A 22,437-nucleotide genomic window follows, 5' to 3' on the forward strand; every position below is an offset into this window, starting at 1 on the left:
CGGGCTTTCTCTAGTTGCGGCGAGTGGGGGCTACTCTTCGTTGTGCTGCATGGGCTTCTCATTGCAGTGGCTTCTCTTGTTGCGGAGCATGGGCTCTAGGCGCGCGGGCTTCAGTAGTTGTGGCACGTGGGCTCAGTAGTTGTGGCACATGAGCTCTAAAGCGCAGGCTCAGTAGTTGTGGCTCACAGGCTTAGCTGCTTCGCAGCACGTGGGATCTTCCCGGACCAGGGCTCGAACCCGTGTCCCCTGCATTGGCAGGTGGATTCTTAACCATTGCGCCACCAGGGAAGCCCAAATTTAGTGTCTATTGACTTAATTTTCTTTTGCTTTCTCACTCTTCTATTGAGGTACAATTCACATATCAAAAAATTCACCTTTTCTTGGTTTTTGTTGAGTTTATTTTTTAGAGCAGTTTTAGGTTCACTGCAAATTAAGGGGAAGGAACAGAGTTTTCCCACATATCTCTGCCCCCACATATGCATCGCCTCTCCAATTATCACTATCCCCTGCCAGAGTGGTACATCCTAAATTGACACATCAAAATCATCCAAAGTCTATACATTACGATTCCGTCTTAGTGTTGTACATTCTGTGGGTTTGGACAAATGTATGACAATGTGTATCCATCACTGTGGTATCACACAGAGGATTTCCACTGCCCCCAAAATCTACTGTGTTCTGCCTATTCATCCCTCTGACAACCACTGAACTTTTTATTACCTTCATAGTTTCTCCTTTTCCAGAATGTCATGTAGTTGGAAACATAAAGTATGTAGTTTTCTCAGATTGGCTTCTTTTACTTCGTAACATTCATTTAAGGTTTCTCCATGTTTTTTCATGGCTTGATAGATCATTCTTTTCAGTGCGAAGTATCCCATTGTCTGCAGGTACCACGGTTTATTTGACCATTCACATACTGAAGCTCATCTTGATTGCTTCCAAGTTTTGACAATTATGAGTAAAGCTGCTGTTAACATCCATGTGGACATATGTATTCATCTCCTTTGGGTAAATACCGAGGAGCCTGTTTGTTGGATTGTGTGGTAAGAGTACATTTAGTTTTGTAAGAAATCACCAAACTGTCTTATAAAGTGACTGTACCATTTTGTATTCTCATCAGCAATGAATGAGGGTTCTATTGCTTCACATCCTTGCCAGCATTTGGTATTTTCAGTGTTCTGGATTTTGGCTATTTTGATAGGTGTGTAGTGGTATCTTGTTGTTTTAACTTGCATTTCCCTGATGACATATGGCGTGGAGCATTTTCTCATATGCTTATTTGCCATCTGTATATCTTCTTTGGTGAAGTGTCTGTTCAAGTCTTTGGCCCATTTTTTCATCAGGTTGTTTTCTTATTGTTGAGTTTCAAGAGGTCTTTGTATATTTTGGAAAACAGTTTTTTATCAGATGGGTCTTTTGCAAATATTCTTTTCCAGTCTGTGGCATATCTTCTCATTCTCAACATTTCTTTTGCACAACAGAAATTATTAATTTTAATGAAGTCCAGCTTATCAATTATTTCTTTCATGGATCATGCCCTTGATGTTGTGTATAAAAAGTCATTGCTACACCCGAGGTCATCTAGGTTTTCTATGTTATCTTCTAGGAGTTTTATAGTTTTGCATTTTACACTTAGGTCTGTGATCTGTTTTGAGTTGAAGTTTTGTGAGCGGGTGTAAAGTCTGTGTCTAAATTCATTTTTTTTCTTGTAGATGTCCAGTTATTCCAGCACCACTCATTGAAAAGACTGTCTTTGCTCCATTGTATTGCCTTTGCTCCTTTGTCAAAGATCTTTTGATTATGTGAGTCTATTTCTGGGCTCTCGATTCTGTTCCACTGATCTGTTCTTTTGCCAATACCACACTGTCTTGATAACTGTCGCTTTGTAGTAAGTCTTGAAGTCAGGTAGCATCAGTCCTCCAACTTTGTTGCTCTTCTCCAGTATTGTTGGTTATTCTGGATCTTTTGCCTCCATATAAACCTTGGAATCAGTTTGTCAGTATCCACACTGACAATGTGGAATCACATCGAATCTACAGATCAGTTTGGGAAGAATTGACATCAGGACAATATTGAGTCTTATTCATGAACATGGAATACCTCTCCACTTGTTTACTTCTTTGATTTTGTTCAATAGCGCTTTGTAGTTTTCCTCATATAGATATTATACATATTTTATTAGATTTGTTCCTATGTATTTCACTTATTGGGTGCTAATGTAAATGGTATTGTGTTTTTAATTTCAAATTCTACAAGTTTATTGCTGGTAAGACTTTTATATATTGATCTTGTATCCTGCACCTTGCTGTAATCACTTAATAGTTCCAGGAGGTTTTTTTGTTGTTGTTAATTCTTCAGGATTTTCTGTATAGACAGTCATTTCATTTGCAAACAGTTTTATTTCTTCCTTCCCAATCTGTATGCCTTTTGTTTCCTTTTCTTGTCTTATTGCATTACCTGGAGCTTTCAGTGTAATATTCAAAAGGAATAGTGGTGAGAGGTGATGTCCTTGTCTTGTGCCTGATCTTTTTTTTCCCTTAACTATTATTTATTTATTTTGGTGGCGCCAGGTCTTAGTTGCGGCACGTGGGCTTCTTAGTTGCAGCACGTGGGCTTCTTAGTTGTGGCACAAGAACTCTTAGTTGTGGCATGCATGTGGGATCTAGTTCCCTGACCAGGGATTGAACCTGGGCCCCCTGCATTGGGAGTATGGAGTCTTACCCACTGGACCACAAGGGAAGTCCCTGTACCTGATCTTAGCGGGAAAATTTTGAGTTTATCACCATTAAATATGATGTTAGCTGTATTTTTTTGTAGATAGTCTTTATCAAGTTAAAGAAGTTCCCTCTATTCCTAGTTTACTGAGTTTTTGTCATGAATGGGTGTTGGAATTTGTCAAATGCTTTTTTTGCATATATTGATATGATCACGTGATTTTTCTTTTTTAGTTTCCTGATATGATGGAAATTCACTTTTTAAAACTGTACAGTTTAGCGGTTTTTAGTGTAATCACAAAATTGTACATGTATCACCACTATCGAATTCCAGAACTTTTCATCACCCAGTGAGATCTCGTACCTGTTATCCTCTTCCCCTCAGTCCCTGGAAACCACTAACCTACCTTCTGTCTATAGATTTGCCTATTCTGAATATTTCATATAAATATACAAAATGTGATCTTTTGTGACTGGCATCTTTTCACTTAGCATAATGTTTTCAGGGTTCATCCATGTTGTAGCACGTATTAGTAGTTAATTTTTTTTGGCTGTGCCACATGGCTTGTGGGATATTAGTTCCCTGACCAGGGATCGAACTTGGGCCCCTTCAGTGAAAGCAGGGAGTCCTAACCACTGGACCACTGGGAAATTCCCACTTCATTCTTTTTTATGACTGAATAATATTCCATTGTATGGATAAACCGTATTTCATGTATCCATTCTTAATGGACACTTGGGTTGCTTCCACATTTGGCTGTTATGAATAACACTGCTCTGATCATGTGTATAAAGGTTTTATGTGAACATATGTTTTAATTTCTCTTGGGTACATACCTAGTAGTGGAATTGTTGGGTCATATGGTAATTCTGTGTTCAGCCTTTTGAAGAACTGCCAAACTCTTTTACTGCTCTTCCCTGATTTTATCTTTGAGTTTTCAAGCTTGATACTTTTCCTTGCTCATTTTACTGAGAATCACTATTTTATTTCAGCAATCATATTTTCAAGTTTTTGTTCATTTGTTCTCTGATTGGTCCTTTTTCCTAGCTGCCTATATTTGATTTAAAATGTACTTTTGAATTTGAGGATAAAGTATAGGATTATAAAAATTCCGTTTTGGAATAGAATTTAGGGTTAAATATTGTGACTAATATTTAAGGTTAAACATTAGGATTATAAAAATGTTATTCTTTTTAACCTGTGGGTCACTTCGTTTTCATCATGGTCCTGCTTTTTAATGCTGTTGGTTCCTCAAATGCTTGGTGATCTTTGGTACTTAGTTTATATTATGAATAAATGGTTAAATTGATCAGCATAGAAGCTGGCAGTACACATTTCCCCTATGGTTCTCTTAGTCTGTTTCTCCAACAACGTCTTCTTTAAAGGGCTGGCCTGTGAGTGGATGATGCCTGTTGACTAATTGACTTGTATGTTGGGAGCCCACCTAGCTGAAGGAGCAGGTAGGCAGGCTGGAGGCCTCGTCAGTTTCCAGGTTGGGTTTTCCTTTGGGGTGGGGCTGGCTTTCCTTCATTAACCTCTTTCCTTGCTCTGGTATCTGGTGTGGAGGACCACTCTCTGTTCTCCACATCCATACTTGTATCCCACCCCAGAGTAGATTGCTCACTGCAGGGATAATTTTACATTTTTACCCTGGAGGCCAGGACTGAGGGTTTATTCTGTGTATCAGGGAGGGAGATGGGAAGGAGGCAGGACCTAATTGGCTCACCTGTTCATCGTGAAGTTCTCTAATCTGATGATTGTCTATGACTAATCCTTGCTTTCTGTTTTACTTTATTCCAAACCTCTGAGGCTTGTTGGGAAGACCTGTCTTTACCTGTGGTTCTTAGACAGGAATTTCTTCTCTCCATTTTCTGTCTAGTTCCATCTAAGTGTGTCATCTAGGATTTCCTCAAACATTCTGGTCTACTTTCAGCCTTTCTTTCTGTCTCCAGTTATTTAATTATAAACTTTTTTTCTTTTAGCAGACTCTTGAGGGAACAGAAAAGTGGGTGTCAGTGTCTCGTCTGCTATCGTAAAGTTTTTTTTTAATTTTATTTTTTTAAAATACAGCAGGTTCTTATTAGTTATCTATTTTATACATATTGGTGTATATATGTCAATCCCAATCTCCCAGTTCATACCCCCACCCCCGCGTTCCCCCCTTGATGTCCATACGTTTGTTCTCTACATCTGTGTCTCTATTTCTGCCTTGCAAACTGGTTCATCTGTACCATTTTTCTAAATTCTACATATATGCGTTAATATATGATACTTGTTTTTCTCTTTCTGACTTCACTCTATATGACAGTCTCTTGATCTGTGTTATTTACACGATTGTGATTAATGGGCAATTTTTTTTTTTTTTTTGCGGTACGCGGGCCTCTCACTGTTGTGGCCTCTCCCGTTGTGGAGCACAGGCTCCAGACGCGCAGGCCCAGCGGCCATGGCTCACGGGCCCAGCCGCTCCGCGGCATGTGGAATCCTCCCAGACCGGGGCACGAACCCGCGTCCCCTGCATCGGCAGGCGGACTCTCAACCACTGCGCCACCAGGGAAGCCCTAATGGGCATTTTTGTTTTTCATTTGCTCTCTAAGCTATACAGAAGTGCTTCTAAATTTACAAGCGTTTAGGATTTTTGGTTTATGTTTGTTATTTCACTTTTATTATATCATCATATGTCCTGTATAATTTCTGCCTTTGGGAATTCTATGAATTTATCTTTGTGCTCTAATAAAAAATCATTAAAAAAACGTCATGGGGCTTCCCTGGTGGCGCAGTGGTTGAGAGTCCGCCTGCCGATGCAGGGGACACAGGTTCGTGCCCCAGTCCGGGAAGATCCCACATGCTGCGGAGCGGCTGGGCCCGTGAGCCATGGCTGCTGGGCCTGCGTGTCCAGAGCCTGTGCTCCGCAGCGGGAGAGGCCACAACAGTGAGAGGCCCGTGTACCGCAGAAAAAAAAAAAAATGTCATGAATGTAGTAGATAATGTGGTAATCATAGCTAGCCCATTCAGCACATATTAAATGTTAGACACCATGGTAATTTCTCCACACGGATTATTTCCTTTGACTCTTTGAGTAACTTGGTGAGGTACATATTGTTGTTAGTCCTAGTTAACATGAAGTCATCAGGCACATGAAGGAGGAGTAACTAACCCAGGGTTCCTCTCCTCCCCCGCCCCAACCATGGGGCCAAGACTGGCCTCAGGACATTTCATTCCAGAGTCCTGAACACCATCCTATACAGCCTCCCACTGAGTAAGTGTGGTCCGAGTTTAGATCGTAGAGCTTGATATATACATCTGTTACTATGATGCTTGTATGTTTGTATTCACTGTGGCTTTCTTGCTGTGCTTGGGAGAGAAGTAGATTGGAGTTTCCCACTACTATTGGGTTTACTTTTTATTCTTTATTATTATTAATATAATAATATTATATATTAGTATTCTTTATTAATATGGTTTGTAACGACCCACAGCTTACATCCTTTGTAGGTCATACTGTTTTTAGTCCTCAAACAATCTTTTCCTCATTTAATGATTTTAGCCTTAAATTCTGCTTTGATATTTACATTGAAAATTCTGCTCCAATTTTGTTTACCTTTATTCAGTCATATTTTTACCCACCCATTTTCTACTAATGTGTTTAGTTACTTTGTTTTGATGTTGATATTATATTCATTCAACAAACATTTATTGAGGGACCATGCCACGTACTGTCTTAGTGCTCGCAGCCCTGCCTTCATGGACCTTGTGGGCTAGTGGAGGATATGGATAATAAATAGTCTGTTTTATTAAACACACAAAGAAGTAACTGTAACATTTTAGATCTGCTCTAATACAGTAGCCACTAGCTGCATGTGGTTATTTATTTAAATTTATTTATTCATTTATTTAATTTTTGGTTGCATCGGGTCTTCGCTGCTGCATGCAGGCTTTCTCTAGTTGCAGTGAGCGGGGGCTACTCTTTGTTGTGGGGCGCAGTCTTCTCATTGTGATGGCTTCTCTTGTTGCAGAGCACAGGCTGTAGGCGCACGGGCTTCAGTAGTTGTGGCACAGGGGCTTCAGTAGTTGTGGCACAGGAGCTTCAGTAGTTGTGGCTCGCGGGCTCTAGAGCACAGGCTCAGTAGTTGTGGCACACGGGCTTAGTTGCTCCACGGCATGTGGGATCTTCCCGGACCAGGGGTCGAACCCGTGTCCCCTGCATTGGCAGGTGGATTCTTAAAACCACTGCGCCACCAGGGAAGCCTCATGTGGTTATTTAAATTTAGAACTAGTTCCATATTTCTCAAAAAACTAAAAATAGAACTACCCTATGACCCAGCATTTTCACTCCTGGATATATATTTGAAAGAAACAAAAACACTAATTTGAAAAGATAATGCACCTCAATGTTCATAGCAGCACTCTTCACAATAGCCAAGACATGGAAACAACCTAAATGTCCATCAACAGATGAATGGATAAAGAAGGTGTGGTACATATATACAATGGAATACTACTGAGCCATAAAACTAACCAGATTTTGCCATTTGCAGCAACGCAGATGGACTTGGAGGGCATTATGCTAAGTGAAGTAGAGATAGACAAATACTGTATGATATCACTTATATGTGGCATCTGAAAAATAAACTAGTGAATATAACAAAGAAGCAGACTCATAGAGAAGAAACTAGTGGTTATCAGCAGTAAGAGGGATGGAGGAGAGGCAAGATAGGGGTAAGGGATTAAAAGGTACAAACTAATTTGTATAAAATAAGCTACAAGGATATATTGTACAACACAGGGAATATAGCCAATGTTTTATAATAACTATATGTGGAGTATAATCTTTAAAAATGGTGAACCACTATATTGTACACTTGTAACTTATATTATACATCAATTATACTTCAGTAAAAAATAAACTAGTTCCTTAAAGTAAATTTTATGTGTGTGTGGGTATACATATACATATATATATTTCTTCAGTTGCACCAGCCATACTTCAAGTGCTGGATAGTCACATGCATGTGGTGGATACTGTGTTGAACAATGTAGACATGGAATGTTTGTTATCGCACGAAGGTTTATTGGCCATTGCAGCTTTGCGTGCTGTTATGGATGTGGGATGTTCTGAGCTACAGCATAATGGGTCATGAGGGGCACCCGAAATGGTGACCTTTAAGAAGAATTCTGAATTATGAGACGGAGCCAGTTTTGTGAGGGCATTACATGTAGATATAGTTGTATGTAAGTATTTGGTATAAATTGAGAAATATTGTCACTATTAGTTTAAATAGTTTACAACTTAAAACTGTAGGAGTTTCAAGGAGGGTGTTTTCTCTAGTTCTGATAGGAATTGTTTCTCGTGAGAATGGGAAAAATATTTAATTAGCATGTCCTGATACATTTTTCTTTTAGTTGGATAAATCTGGTTGCCATTATCTAATTTTGTAGATTGAAAAAGTGCTTCAAGATTTCTGAAGTATTTTGAGCTTGTCTTTGAACTGAGATAAGTTTTTGCCTTGCATCCTTTAATTCATTAGTGAGTTTTTGATAATAGCATTTGTTTTACATTGTGAGAAAACTTAGAAGTTAATCCATCTGACCTTCTAAACTGCACACATTTAAGCAATTCAAAACTGAAGTGTAATTGACGTGACTGTGGTCCCATATCTGGTCAGTGACAGAGCTGTGACTGGAAGCTTTTCCTTGTAAATTTTGGGCCAGTGTCCTGCCAAATCTTTTTCGAAACCATTACTTTTAAAACATAATCTTCTTACTCAGAGGCAGAATGCTAATCATAGAAATGCCTAGGACTTATTTAATCTGTTTATGTTTAGAGATTTTAAATGGCTAATCCAAGAAGCATTGAAATCCATAAGAATTATCTCTGTATGATAGAGTTCTGACAACATGAACACTTACCTGTGGTACTTCTCTGAGTGTGATTTGTTTCCCTCCACGGGTTCTGCACAGTTTATTTTACGAATATGAAAAGTAGAGGCTCTCTAGATGAGGAACGTGCAATGCAAGCATTACTAAGTAAGAGTACAGTTATAATCAACTCAACCATTTTTTTTCCAATTAAAAAAGTCTTATCAAAACTAATTTTCTCCGTGAAGTGAACTTTTCCAAATCACCTGAAGTGATATTTAATAATTTATATTTCATTATAAAACTACTTTTATAATTTAATACTTCATTTTCCACTGGGTAATGAAACAAACACCTCACTGAAAGTATTTTTACAAGATTTGTTAGACTTTTAAAAATTTCTTTTCAAGTGAATATATACACATATGCTTCACTATCCTGATATTAATTACTGACTACTTGCGTATAAAATCATTGGTCTGCTAATAAGTAGAGCAGAAATCTTGAGAAAGAAAGACGGAGCTGGAGGAATCAGGCTCCCAGACTTCAGACTATACTACAGAGCTACAGTAATCAAGACAGTATGGTACTGGCACAAAAACAGAAATATAGATCAGTGGAACAGGATAGAAAGCCCAGAGATAAACCCTCAGACATATGGTCACCTTATCTTTGATAAAGGAGGCAAGAGTATACAATGGAGAAAAGACAGCCTCTTCAGTAAGTGGTGTGGGGAAAACTGGACAGTTACATGTAAAAGAATGGAATTAGAACACTTCCTAATACCATACACAAAAATAAACTCAAAATGGATTAAAGACCTAAATGTAAGGCCAGACACTATAAAACTTAGAGGAAAACATAGGCAGAACACTGTATGACATAAATCACAGCAAGATCCTTTTTGACCCACCTCCTAGAGAAATGGAAATAAAAACAAAAATAAACAAATGGGACCTAATGAAACTTAAAAGCTTTTGCACAGCAAAGAAAACCATACACGAGATGAAAAGACAACCCTCAGACTGGGAGAAAATATTTGCAAATGAAACAACTGACAAAGGATTAGTCTCCAGAATATACAAGCAGCGCATGCAGCTCAATAACAAAAAAACAACCCCCAAATGGGCAGAAGACCTAATTAGACACTTCTCCAGAGAAGATACACAGACTGCCAACAAACAAATGAAAAGATGCTCAACATCACTAATCATTAAAGAAATGCGAATCAAAACTGCAGTGAGGTATCACCTCACACCAGTCAGAATGGCCATCATCAAAAAATCTGCAAACAATAAATGCTGGAGAGGGTGTGGAGGAAAGAGAAACTTCTTGCATTGTTGGTGGGGATGTAAATTGATACAGCCACTATGGAGAACGGTATAGAGGTTTCTTAAAAAACTAAAAATAGAACTACCATATGACCCAGCAATCCCACTACTGGGCATATACCCTGAGAAAACCATAATTCAAAAAGAGTCATGTGCGCTTCCCTGGTGGCACAGTGGTTGAGAGTCTGCCTGCCGATGCAGGGGACATGGGTTCATGCCCCGGTCAGGGAAGATCCCGCATGCCGCGGAGCGGCTGGGCCTGTGAGCCATGGCTGCTGAGCCTGTGCGTCGGGAGCCTGTGCTCTGCAACGGGAGAGACCGCAACAGTGAGAGGCCCGCATACTGCACACACACACACACACACAAAAGTTATACCACAATGTTCATTGCAGCACTATTTACAGTAGCCAGGACATGGAAGCAACCTAAGTGTCCATTGACAGATGAATGGATAAAGAAGATGTTGCACATATATACAATGGAATATTACTCAGCCACAGAAAGAAATGAAATTGAGTTATTTGTAGTGAGGTGGATGGACCTAGAGTCTGTCATACAGAGTGAAGTAAGTCAGAAAGAGAAAAACAAATACCGTATGCTAACACATTTATATGGAATCTAAAAAAAAATGGTTCTGATGAACCTAGGGGCAGGACAGGAATAAAGACACAGATGTAGAGAGTGGACCTGAGGACCCGGGGAGGGGGAAGGATAAGCTGGAACAAAGTAAGAGAGAAACATTGACATATATGCACTACCAAATATAAAATAGATAGCTAGTGGGAAGCAGCGGCATAGCACAAGGAGGGTGGGAGGGAGATGCAAGAGGGAGGGGATATGGGGATATACGTATGTATATAGCTGATTCACTTTGTTATACAGCAGAAACTAACACAACATTGTAAAGCAATTATACTCCAATAAAGATGTTAAAAAAAACAAGCAGAGACTTTAAAAAATTTTTATTTTCCATTTCACTATTAAAGCACAACTTGTTCAGTTTTTGTCACTGTTACAGATGGTGCTACGGAGGGCATTGCGTTCAGGTCTCCCTGTGTACACAAGGGAACGTTTCTCTGGACCATATATGTACAGGAATGTTTGCTCACCCTGTCTCATTCCACTTCTATCTCATGTTAATGCTTACAGTTGTGTAATGTGACTAACTGGGGTTGGTTTCCTTGGTCCTAACTCTCCACTTCTGAGCTCATTTTCTCTCTGTTTACAGAAGGGCCAAGGTAGCTCGGTTGATTGGTTTACTGGCCTCGCACACAACGGAGCTCCAGGAAAATACACCTGTTATTGAGGTAATTTCTTTTATTACTGAAATGTTACGAATGGCAAAGATTGTTCTTGATTTTAGAACATGCAGCTTTCATCGGTGTTAAGTGTGGAATTGTGGCAGTTGTTATAAAATAACCTCAGTAGGCCTGTACACTTCAGCACAGCCGCTCGTTTACAGCACAGTCTGTTGTCAAAGGTGGTGCGGTGGAATTACAAGGCTTGTGGACTCTAGGCATCATTACTGCGTTTCAATAATTTATGGATAAGGTTTATTTCATTACTAGTTTTCATGTGGTCTACTCAACATTTTATTATAACTAAAGTATTTTCTACTGGAAGCCCAGCTCAACTTCAAATTAAAATATTTGGGGGTTTTTCACATTGAATTTAGTGTTTTTATCCCCACCAGTTGTCATTTATTTCTGACAGTAGTGACAGTATTTAACTGCCAGGCGTGCACTAAAGGTATTTTCAAATGTGGTCGGCACTGTGTATTCACGGGTTCTGAGTCTGTGGATTCAGTCAGCCATGGATTGAAGGTATTCAGGGGGAGAAAAGTTCTAGAAAGTTTCAGAAAGCACACTGGCAAGTATTTATATAAAATTTACATTGTACTAGGCAGTATAAATAATCTAGAGATGATTTAAAGTATGTGGGAGGATATGCATAGGTTATATGCAAATACTAGGCCATTTTATATAAGAGCATCTGTGGATTTTGGTATTTGTGGGGTTCCTGAAACCAGTTCCCCACAGATGCTGAGGGACACCTGAATCAGTCATTTCTTTCAAATACCAATATTGGGAAGCCCTTATTAATTAACCAGTAATTCCAAGTCCCACGAAGTGGATGCTACCATTGTACTGCCCTTTTTTTTTTTTTTCGTGGTACGTGGGCCTCTCAGTGTCGTGGCCCCTCCCGGTGCGGAGCACAGGCTCCGGACGCGCAGGCTCAGCGGCCATGGCTCACGGGCCCAGCCGCTCCGCGGCATGCGGGATCTTCCCGGACCGGGGCACGAACCCGTGTCCTCTGCATCGGCAGGCGGACTCTCAACCACTGCGCCACCAGGGAAGCCCCGTACTGCCTTTTTGAATGTTCCTGAACACTAAAAACTACTTTCTATCTATCCTGTTAATGTGTACTGCACTTAACTGGCAGTAGATTTTTATCCCTTGGGCTAGGAGAGTGTTGAGTCAAAATAGGTGAGAAAAACCAAGGCCTTTAAGGGGGAGGGGCAGAACTCCTGAAGGAAGGAGAAAATGGTAAAAAGAAGGGATTTTTGTAGAGCCAGACCTGCTAGTGTGGTTTTTGGGGCTTTGAGAAGAATTGTTTAGCCAAGTACTGTCTAATAGAACTATCTGCGGTGAAGGAAGCTGTCCTGTATCTGTGCTGTCCAGTACCGTAGCCAGTTGCTGGGATGGTATTCCAGCTAGTCCTGGGCTGCCTAGGTGGAAGCAAATGGGAGATTAATTTGTGCTCTGTGCATTTCCTCTGCTTATGATTCCGTCCCCATTCCCTGCAATTATTAGACCTCTGAGCTACTAAAGAAAATGTTACTAAGTCTAAACTTTTCCTTCTTTTTGTGACCAAGAAAAATGAATTGTGACCTATATGATCACTGATGGTACCCAGCTTGGCTATCAGAGATCTATAAACTAGATTTTTATGTAAAAGACCAAGCAGATAGGGCAGTGACACTTAGGCAGAAGAGGAGAAGACTTAGGAGCTCAGGAGTGGAGGCTCCTTCTGATGACTCAGAGCAAAGGGTCTCCAATGAAACGTATTTGCTGCAGGAGATGGGAGAGAACTTGATGAAAATTCTAAGACCAAGTCCTGACATTCTAGAGGACATTCCTGGATAATCAAAATAGGAGGGAACAGTGTGCCATGAAGAAAGAGCCCCTGAACGTGTAAAATATGACTGAATTAAAATATTCAGTAGATGCAGTAGTAAGTAGGAGATACTGGGTACCTTAGAAGCCGAGTTAGTGAATTTGAAGATAAGTAAGATGTGAATTCTCTTAGGATTCAGAAGAAGAAAAAAGGATAAAAATCATGAATTAAAAAGGCACGGAAGACAGTTGCAGAACATCTCTTACACTGTCCAGTATGGTAGCCATCAGACAAAAGTGCTACTAGGCACTTGAAAAGCAGCAAGTCTGAATGGAGATGAACTGCAAGTAGAGACCACACACCAGATTTTGAAAACTCAATATGAAAAAAAAAGAATAATGTAAAGTATCTCACCTGTAATTTTCTTTATAGATTACATTTTTATTTTAAATTTTTATTGGAGTATAGTTGATTTACAGTGTTGTGTTAGTTTCAGGTGTACAGCAAAGTGAATCAGTTATACAAATACATATATCCACTCTTTTTTAGATTACATTCTAAAACAGTATTTTTGGATATATTAGGATAAATATTAAAAGTTTTACTTTTATTTTTTAATGTGGCTACTAGAAAAATTTTAAATTGCCCGTGTAGCTTGAGTTCTATTTCTAGGGGACAGCACTTATCTAAGATAAACACAATGGGATTTCCAGGAGGAGAGATCCAAGCAAACAGAAATGAAAAATAATAGGAGAAAATTTCACCCTGAGCTGAAGAAAGACTCACATCTTTAGATGAAGGGTTTTTCACCAAATGTCAGGCAAAACATTGAAAAAAAGAATGCATACGTAGACCTATCCTGGTGAAATTTGTAATTTCAAAGATAAAAATAAAATCTAAAACCCAGGTTATAAGCAAATAAAAGCAAATTAGACTTACTTTTAATTTTTCTGTAACACTGAAGGCTAGAAGATAAAGAAAATGGTGGAAATGGATCGACACTTAGGAGGTCATGTGATGTTAAATTTCTCTGTTACGTCCATTGTACTGCCTACTTGTGGGGCCAGAAGACATTTTCAGAAACTCAATCTGAATTTCACCAACATTTCTAAAAAAAATTTACTTGAGCAAGCTACTTGAGGAGCTGCCAACTTCAACACCCACTTTCCCACCCAAGTTTTAAGATAATGTAAAGGAGAAACAAATAAAAACAATGAATCTATTTAAATGTAAGTCTAAATAATAGGTGCGACTGTTGTGAAATATAATCTGGAAAGAATGGATTCTTGAAAAAGAATATAAATATTCTTAAAAAATAGTAGCATGGAAGTAAATTCTGCATTGTTTTAGAGGGTCTGAAAAGGTAGGGGAGAAGGGAATGGAGAAGGAAAAGGCAAGTTCTTTCTTGTTCTTTTACGAATTGAACACTTACGGAGTACCTCTTGTGGGTATGGCCTGTGTTACTTGCAGGAAGACCGTCGTTCCAGGCAAGTTCTTGTCTTGTTCTAGAAGGAATTCATAGATGCTGTTTTATTCAAGGCACTGATAATCCATTTCATTCTTGGCATTGATACTCTTATTCTTTTTTACATCTTTATTGGAGTATAATTGGTTTACAATGGTGTGTTAGTTTCTGCTTTATAACAAAGTGAATCAGTTACACATATACATATGTTCCCATATCTCTTCCCTCTTGCGTCTCCCTCCCACCCTCCCTATCCCATCCCTCTAGGTGGTCACAAAGCACCAAGCTGATCTCCCTGTGCTATGTGCTGCTTCCCACTAGCTATCTATTTTACATTTGGTAGTGTATATGGGGAGGGGGAAGGGTAAGCTGTGACAAAGCGAGAGAGTGGCATGGACATATGTACGATACTCTGATTCTTAACAAATATTTGTCAGTACCTGCGTATGTACAGGGTGCTATCTAGGTGCTTATTTTATAAAAATAGATGGCAATCTCTGTTCTTGCAGAGCTTGTGTTCCAGTGTAAGGAGAGAGATAATAAACAAATAAATATATAAAATTTGGTGGTGATAACTTCAGTGGGAAAGATGTAGCAGGGTTTGGAAATGATGAGGTGGCAGCAGCGGTGGTTTAGAGATTGGCTGTTTGGGGAAGGCTGAGCAGAGACCTGAGGGAATTGAGGGAATAGTTCCCTCAGCTGGGGAAGAACATTCTTGACGGGAAAGACACATGCACCCCAATGTTCATTGTAGCACTATTTACAATAGCCAGGATATGGAAGCAACCTAGATGTCCATGAAGAGAGGAATCGATAAAGAAGATGTGGTATATATATACAATGGAATATTACTCAGCCATTAAAAGGAATGAAATTGGGTCATTTGTAGAGACATGGATGGACCTGGAGACTGTCATACAGAGTGAAGTAAGTCAGAAAGGGAAAAAGAAATGTCGTATATTAACTCATATATGTGGAATCTGAATAAATTGGTATAGACGATCTTGTTTACAAAGTGGAAATAGAGAGAGACACAGATGTAGAGAACAAACGTATGGATACCAAGGAGGAAAGGGTGGTGGTGAGATGAATTGGGAGATTGGGATTGATGTATATACACTATTGATACTATGTATAAAATAGATAACTAATGAGATCCTACTGTAGAGCACAGGGAACTCTACTCAGTGCTCTGTGGTGACCTAAATAAGAAGGAAATCCATAAAAGAGGGGATATGTGTATACGGATAGCTGATTCACTTTGCGGTACAGTATAACACAATATTGTAAAGCAACTATACTCCAATAAAAATAAGTAAAAAGAAAAAAAGAAAGGACTGGGGGTAGATAAGTGATCGGCACGTTTCGAGAAGCAACGAGGAGGCGAGTGTAGCTGGAACTGAGCATGAGGTACCGATGGGAGATGAGGTTAGTGAGGTAGCCAGAGGCCAGGCCATCCAGAACCTTGTTGTAAACCATGGTCAGAGCTTGGGGTTTTAGTCTGAACGAGATGGGAAGCAATTGGAGTATTTGGAGCAGAGGAGTGCCGTGGTGTGGCCGATGTTTGGAAAGGATCACTTTGTTACAAGGACGGGGGCAAGGTGGAATCAGACCAGTTTAGGGGGCTGTGGCAGTTCAGATGAGGGATGGTGCTGGTGACTTGGACCAGGTTTGTAGCGGTGGAAAGAGTAAAAAATGATTTTATTCTGGATACGAGTTTGTTTTTTTTTTTTCCACAGATAGATTTTGAAGAGTGTTGATAGATCTGCCGATTGCTATGATATTTGAAGGCAGACGTTAATAACCAAGTCTGGCCAATATAAATTCTAGTATTCAATATGAAAAGTGCTGAGGCATCAGAAAAGCAAATCCGAAATGAAATTTCAACACAGGCACCGGACTGGCAAAAATTAAAAAGCCTTAACAGTCCTCAGTGTTGGTGAAAATACTGAGCAGAAGGAGGGCTCACATGCTGCTGAGGAATGTAAATGGGCAGAGCCGCTCTGGGAAACTGCTTGATCTCTGAAAGCTGAGCACGTCACTACCCTGTAACCCAGGGTAACAAGTGACATGTACAGGAATATATATTGCCAGCATGATTTGTAACAGCCCGAGATTTGAAACAACCCACGTGTCTATCAACAGCAGAATCGACAAAGTATGTCGCATTCCCACAGTGGAATGCTGAATAGCATTGCAAATGAGTTCATCCTTTCAGCACTGGGAAATACGCTGAGATGAATCTCACAGTCATAGATAGTTTGCCTAGACATCAGTAGGACATTCCCTGGGCAAGACTGATCTATACATTCAGGAATGTCCTGGGGCTGTGACGGCTCTTGTTTAGAGGGTCAGCTCCCGCTCGGTGCCAGAGGTGATGAGGGAGACGCATACGTAGGTAGGAGTCATGGAAGGTCTGGAGATGAGGGCTGCCTTGAGGCACAGAGTCTGGGGAAGACAGAACAGAAGGCAGGGCTGGAGCTGAGAGGCTGCCCAAGTCCTCATGCTTGGGACTCCTGTGGCTCTGATGGGATAGTATATTCTGCCACAGGAACGGGCAGGTCTGGGCAGAAGGCATCAGTCACCCCTGGCTCCATGCCTGTGGCCTGGTCCCCCTGGAAATTGCTGCGGCTGCGGCTACTGGGAGCATTTGGCCCAGCAGTTCTTGAGCTGAACCTGTCCCCGTGCTCACTTGGGTTGAGTTCTGTGGCCAGTGCTTTCTTCTCTTCAGAGACTGGGTACTCTGTGTTCTCAAAGTATTTCCCCAGCTCCTGTTGCTGTCCCTTATTAAACATTGCATTCCTGGGCTTCCCTGGTGGCGCAGTGGTTGAGAGTCCGCCTGCCGATGCAGGGGACACGGGTTCGTGCCCCGGTCTGGGAAGATCCCACATGCCGCGGAGTGGCTGGGCCCGTGAGCCGTGGCCACTGAGCCTGCGCGTCCGGAGCCTGGAGCCTGTGCTCTGCAACGGGAGAGGCCGCAACATTGAGAGGCCCGCGTACCGCAAAACACACACACACACACACACACAAAACAAAAAAAAACCCATTGCATTCCTGATGCTCCATTGAGAGGAGGAGGTGCGTGTTAATTCCTGAGGTCCTTGTGTACTCTGTTCTTTCACTTTTCCCTCTCTGGGTGTTTGCTGATGTTTTATTAATTTGAAATGAAACTTGGGAAAAATCATACTTAATTTAAAAAAGCAAGTGTATATTTACCTAGGAAACTTTTGAATTATGAATATACTATACTGTGAATTATTTTCTGTTGGATAATGACGAGTTTACAGAAGAAATTGTGTCAGGTGCTCCTTTGTGATGCCATCTTTTTTTTTTATTCTGTTACTACTTAACGTTTTTTAGTTCTTGATTAATTCCTATGACCAATTGGCTGTAACAATTAAAACAGCCACAAGAGGGCGCTCAAACACTGGAAACAAAGTTTTTCAAGTTAAGAATTTATTTTACAACTTCGGGAAGAAGTAGGCTTGGCAGGTATTTGGTACCGTGTTCATCTTTTCCCTGTTTTTTGGAGTTTCTGCTGCATGAAATGTGGTTCCAGTCCATTGGCAATGATTACCATTTGAGATTAATGAAAGCCATGACAGCCTCTCCAGAACAATGCAGTCATTCCAGGAGATTTGGACTCCTGGGAGGCCCTGTGATGAGCCTTAGGTTCAGAACTCTTGAGACCAGCTTTCTGGAACACAGTTGTGTCTTCATACATAGTTTTTCAGTAAATCATTAATAAAATGTCAAGTGTGAGACGCGTTCTGATTTTTCCAGTAGGTTTACTACCAGCAGACAATAAAACTCATGGTTGAAGATCCTGTAGGCATTTTAAAGGCATAGAATCTCATTTTATTTTATTAAAGTAATCTATTTTTTAAATTTTATTTTATTTTTTATTGGAGTATAGTTGATATAGTGTGTCATTTTCAGGTGTACAGTAAAGTGATTCCGTTATGCATACATATATATTCTTCTTCAGATTCTTTTCCCTTATAGGTTATTACAAAATATTAATGGTTTCCTGTGCTATACAGTAGGTTCTTGTTGGTTATCTATTTTATATATGGTAGTGTGTATATATGAATCCCAAACTCCTAATTTATCCTCCCTCTCTTTCCCCTTTGGTAACCATAAGTTTGTTTTCTATGTCTGTGGGTTTATTTCTGTTTTGTATATAAGTTGATTTGTATCATTTTTCTTTTTTTTAGATTCCACATATAAGCGATACCATATGACATTTGTCTTTCGCTTACTTCACTTAGTATGATAATCTCTAGGTCTTTCCACGTTGCTGCAAATGGCATGATTTCATTCTTTTTTATAGAACCTCATTTTTTTTTTTTTTTTTTTTTTGCGGTACACGGGCCTCTCACCGCTGTGGCCTCTGCCGCTGCGGAGCACAGGCTCCGGACGCACAGGCTCAGTGACCATGGCTCACAGGCCCAGCCGCTCCGCGGCACGTGGGATCTTCCCGGACCGGGGCACGAACCCGGGTCCCCTGCATCAGCAGGCAGACTCTCAACCACTGTGCCACCAGGGAAGCCCAGAACCTCATTTTAAGGATAGATTTTATTCATTTTGTTTTATTAATTTTGGCTGTGTTGGGTCTTCGTTGCTTCAGGCGGGCTTTCTCTAGTTGCGGAGAGCGGGGGCTACTCCTTGTTGCGGTGCGCAGGCTTCTCATTGCGGTGGCTTCTCTTGTTGCGGAGCACAGGCTCCAGGCGTTGGGCTTCAGTAGTTGTGGCTCGCGGGCTCTAGAGCGCAGGCTCAGTAGTTGTGGTGCACGGGCTTAGTTGCTCCGCGCCATGTGGGATCTTCCCAGACCAGGGCTCGAACCCGTGTTCCCTGCATTGGCAGGCGGATTCTTAACCACTGTACCACCCGGGAAGCCCTAGGACCTCATTTTATTATTCATCACTGTAATCCACAGTGCCTAGCCAGCCAAGTAATCTGTATTTCTGGTATTCAGTCAGTGTTAAAGGATTTAATAAATGATTATAAGAATGGTGGGAAAGTGTGGCAGTATAATTTGTTACAAAGAGACAAGAAGAGATGGAGAAAAATCCATTTTACGATCCTTATGATACAATTTAAGTCCCTTCCATCCTATTCTATCATCAATGGCTACAGAAAAGAGTTGGTCATGATCTCTTGTATATATTGAATATTTAGAAGCATTTATTCAATTCTTCTTTGTCTTTTCTACAGAAGAATATTGCCAGCTTCTTAAACTTTTATTCCTAGATATCACATTTACCACCCTGTTGTGGTTTGTTGTGGTTCTTGTGTGTAAAAATTTAAAGTAAATTTTATATTATCCTATATATATGTAGTCTTAAGCATGCAGTGGATATATTTTATGAAATTAAATATAGAGCCTTAAAATTTAGAACTGGAAGGAATATTAATAGACACTCTAGTTTGATCCCTTCATTAAATATTTTTTATTAAGGAAAATGTCAACATACATAAAAGTAGACTGAAATAATGAGCTATCAATTCCAACAATTACTAGAATTTTACTAATATTGTTCGTCTGTTGTCTTATCTCTCTCTCACTCACCCTCCCTATCCCATTCCTTCTCTCTGTTCTCTTCCCTCTGTCTTCCCCCTCCTCCTTTCCCTTCCCCTTGCTATAATTTTTTTTTTTTTTTTGGCTGTGCCATGTGGTGTGCGGGATCTTATTTCCCCAATCAGGGATTGAACCTGTGCCCCTTGCAGTGGAACTGTGGAGTCCTAACCCCTGGGCTGGCAGGGAATTCCACCACCACCTTGATATAGTATTTAAAAAAAAAATTCCAGACATCATATTATACTCTTAAATACTCTAGTACATCTGTCTAACAGAAAAGGTTTTTAAAAAATACAATCACAATACCATTATCACACCCAACAAAATCGACGGTGGTTTCTTAATATCATCTAATACCCAGTGTTCATGTTTTCTTGATGATCTTACACATGTCATTTTTTTTTTTTTTGCGTTGCGTCTTAGTTGTGGCACGTGGGCTCTTTGTTGTGGCGCATGGACTTCTCTCTAGTTATGGCTCATGGGCTCCAGAGCACGTGGGCTCAGTAGTTGCAGCACACAGGCTTAGTTGCCCCACGGCATGTGGGAGCTTAGTTCCCTGACCAGGGATTGAACTAGCGTCCCCTGCATTGGAAGGCAGATTCTTAACCACGGGACCACCAGGGAAGTCCCTCATACATGTCATTTTGTATTTTATCATTGAACCAGGATTGAAACAAGGTCCTATACTGCATTTAGATAACGTTGACTCTTAAGTCCCTTAATTTCAAACATTTTCCTATTATTTTTTAGTGCCATTTATTTATCAAAGACAAATTGTCATTTGTTTTAGCCAAAGCTGGAACGTTGGAAACTTTCTTCTGTCCTTTTGGTGCCATGGTTCTCTCTCACCTGTATTTCTTGTGACTGCTAGTTAGGTGTAGAGCCTTGATGAGATTCAAGTTGCTTTATGGAGGAAGGGTAGGAATTCCCCCTACCTGGTGCTGTGTGTTTCCTGTTGCCTCATAGGGAGGTGTGTATAATAATGTCTGGTTGCCTCCTTATTACTGGTGTTGTGTTTGCTCACTGGCTTCAGGTGTGGTCAGCCCTGTGGTTATGAACTTGCCCATCACTCTCATACTTAGTAGTTTTAGCATCCGTTGATGATCATTGCTTAGTTGCATTAGTCCTTTAGGGTTGCAAAAATGATCATTTTCTCGTTCTGTAATTCCTTTCTCATTTACAGCTGGGAGTTTTCCTTACATAAGAGCTTTCCCATATCAGCTAATTGGTTATCCTAAAATATAGTTTGTTTAGCAAAGGCAGGATAAATGATTGTTGCCCTTTATAGACCCATATTCAGAATAATAAGTTGGTGCGTTAGTAGTCTTAATCTGTCCAATGAGATTTGCTTTATATTAAGAAATTATGGATTTACGTATGTATGTTTATTTCAGTCTGTTGCAGTCATTAGTCTTTTGGGTGCTAAAGTTGTTCCATCTCAGGCCAATGGGAGACCGTTCTAGTCTGCTCCTCTCTACTTTCTACATGAGCCTACTACTGTGTCTGATACCTTACTTGCTTTCTGTCAACAAGATTTCACTGTTCTTGGGAAAAGTCAGCCCTAGTTCTGAAGTCAATTCTATAAGGAACCTTGTTTAATTTTAGCTGAAAATGGTGCTTCGAGAATGCAGTCTGGGTAGGGGTGCTCACTGCTGCTGGGATTGTCGTTTCTTTTAGAACTTTTCGTGGGTGAGAGCTAGGAAATATTTCTTAAAGAGAAAAGTCACAAGTTCTTTCGTACCTATACTTCCAGTTCACATTTAAACTTATGGTTTTTACCTTTTTATTTAAAATTTTAATTTCTCATAAACTGAAAGTCTTAGCTGCTGTGACATTAACATGCCTATTTTCTTTAACCTATAGTTTAGATTAAATAGTTTAAAAATAATAACCATATTATTCCTAACAGTAAAACTACAAAGTGCTGTTTAAGATATTTTTGTTTTGGTTTGGTTTTTTTGGTCCTTGGGATACAATCCACTAGGTGATATATACAGTCAAAATACTGAGTTTTCAAGTCAATTCAAATAATTCTTCACTTTGTACTTCTGTCACCAGTATGATATATAATTATATTTTTCAATTTGTATTACATATTTTGGCATTACAGATTTAGGGATTGCTTTGTGCTTTCTTTTTGAATCAAAGATGGTAATGCCTTTTTTTTTTTTTTTTTACTGAAGAGTTACAAATATACAGAAATGTGTACAAAACATAAATTTCATGCTCACTGAATTGTCACAAAGTGAAAACCCAGGAAGCTGCCACTGGTTCAAGAAATAGAACATTGCCAGCTCACGAGCACACCCCGTGTGCCCTGTCTCGATCGCTAGTCTCTCCCTTTGCTCTAAAGGTATCTACTACCGTACCTT

General features: G+C 40.0%; 1 protein-coding gene across 9 annotated transcripts in view; it reads left to right on the forward strand.

Annotated features, from left to right (window-relative positions):
- Positions 1-22,437, forward strand: part of ULK4 (unc-51 like kinase 4) — a 523,006-nt gene that overhangs the window by 43,676 nt on the left and 456,893 nt on the right. For all 9 annotated transcript variants that reach the window (XR_003430904.1, XR_003430903.1, XM_027097134.1 and 6 more), the window contains one exon: positions 11,131-11,209. Coding sequence is in view for 7 of the 9 variants with exons in the window: in XM_027097134.1 (XP_026952935.1) it covers positions 11,131-11,209 (79 nt within the window). In the remaining 2 variants the exon portion in view is untranslated. The remainder of the gene's footprint in view (positions 1-11,130; positions 11,210-22,437) is intronic.

Source organism: Aethalodelphis obliquidens, unplaced genomic scaffold (genome assembly GCF_003676395.1).
Source record: "Aethalodelphis obliquidens isolate GAN/ISIS:26980383/991018 unplaced genomic scaffold, ASM367639v1 scaffold112, whole genome shotgun sequence".
In the NCBI taxonomy this organism is placed as follows: Eukaryota; Metazoa; Chordata; class Mammalia; order Artiodactyla; family Delphinidae; genus Aethalodelphis; species Aethalodelphis obliquidens.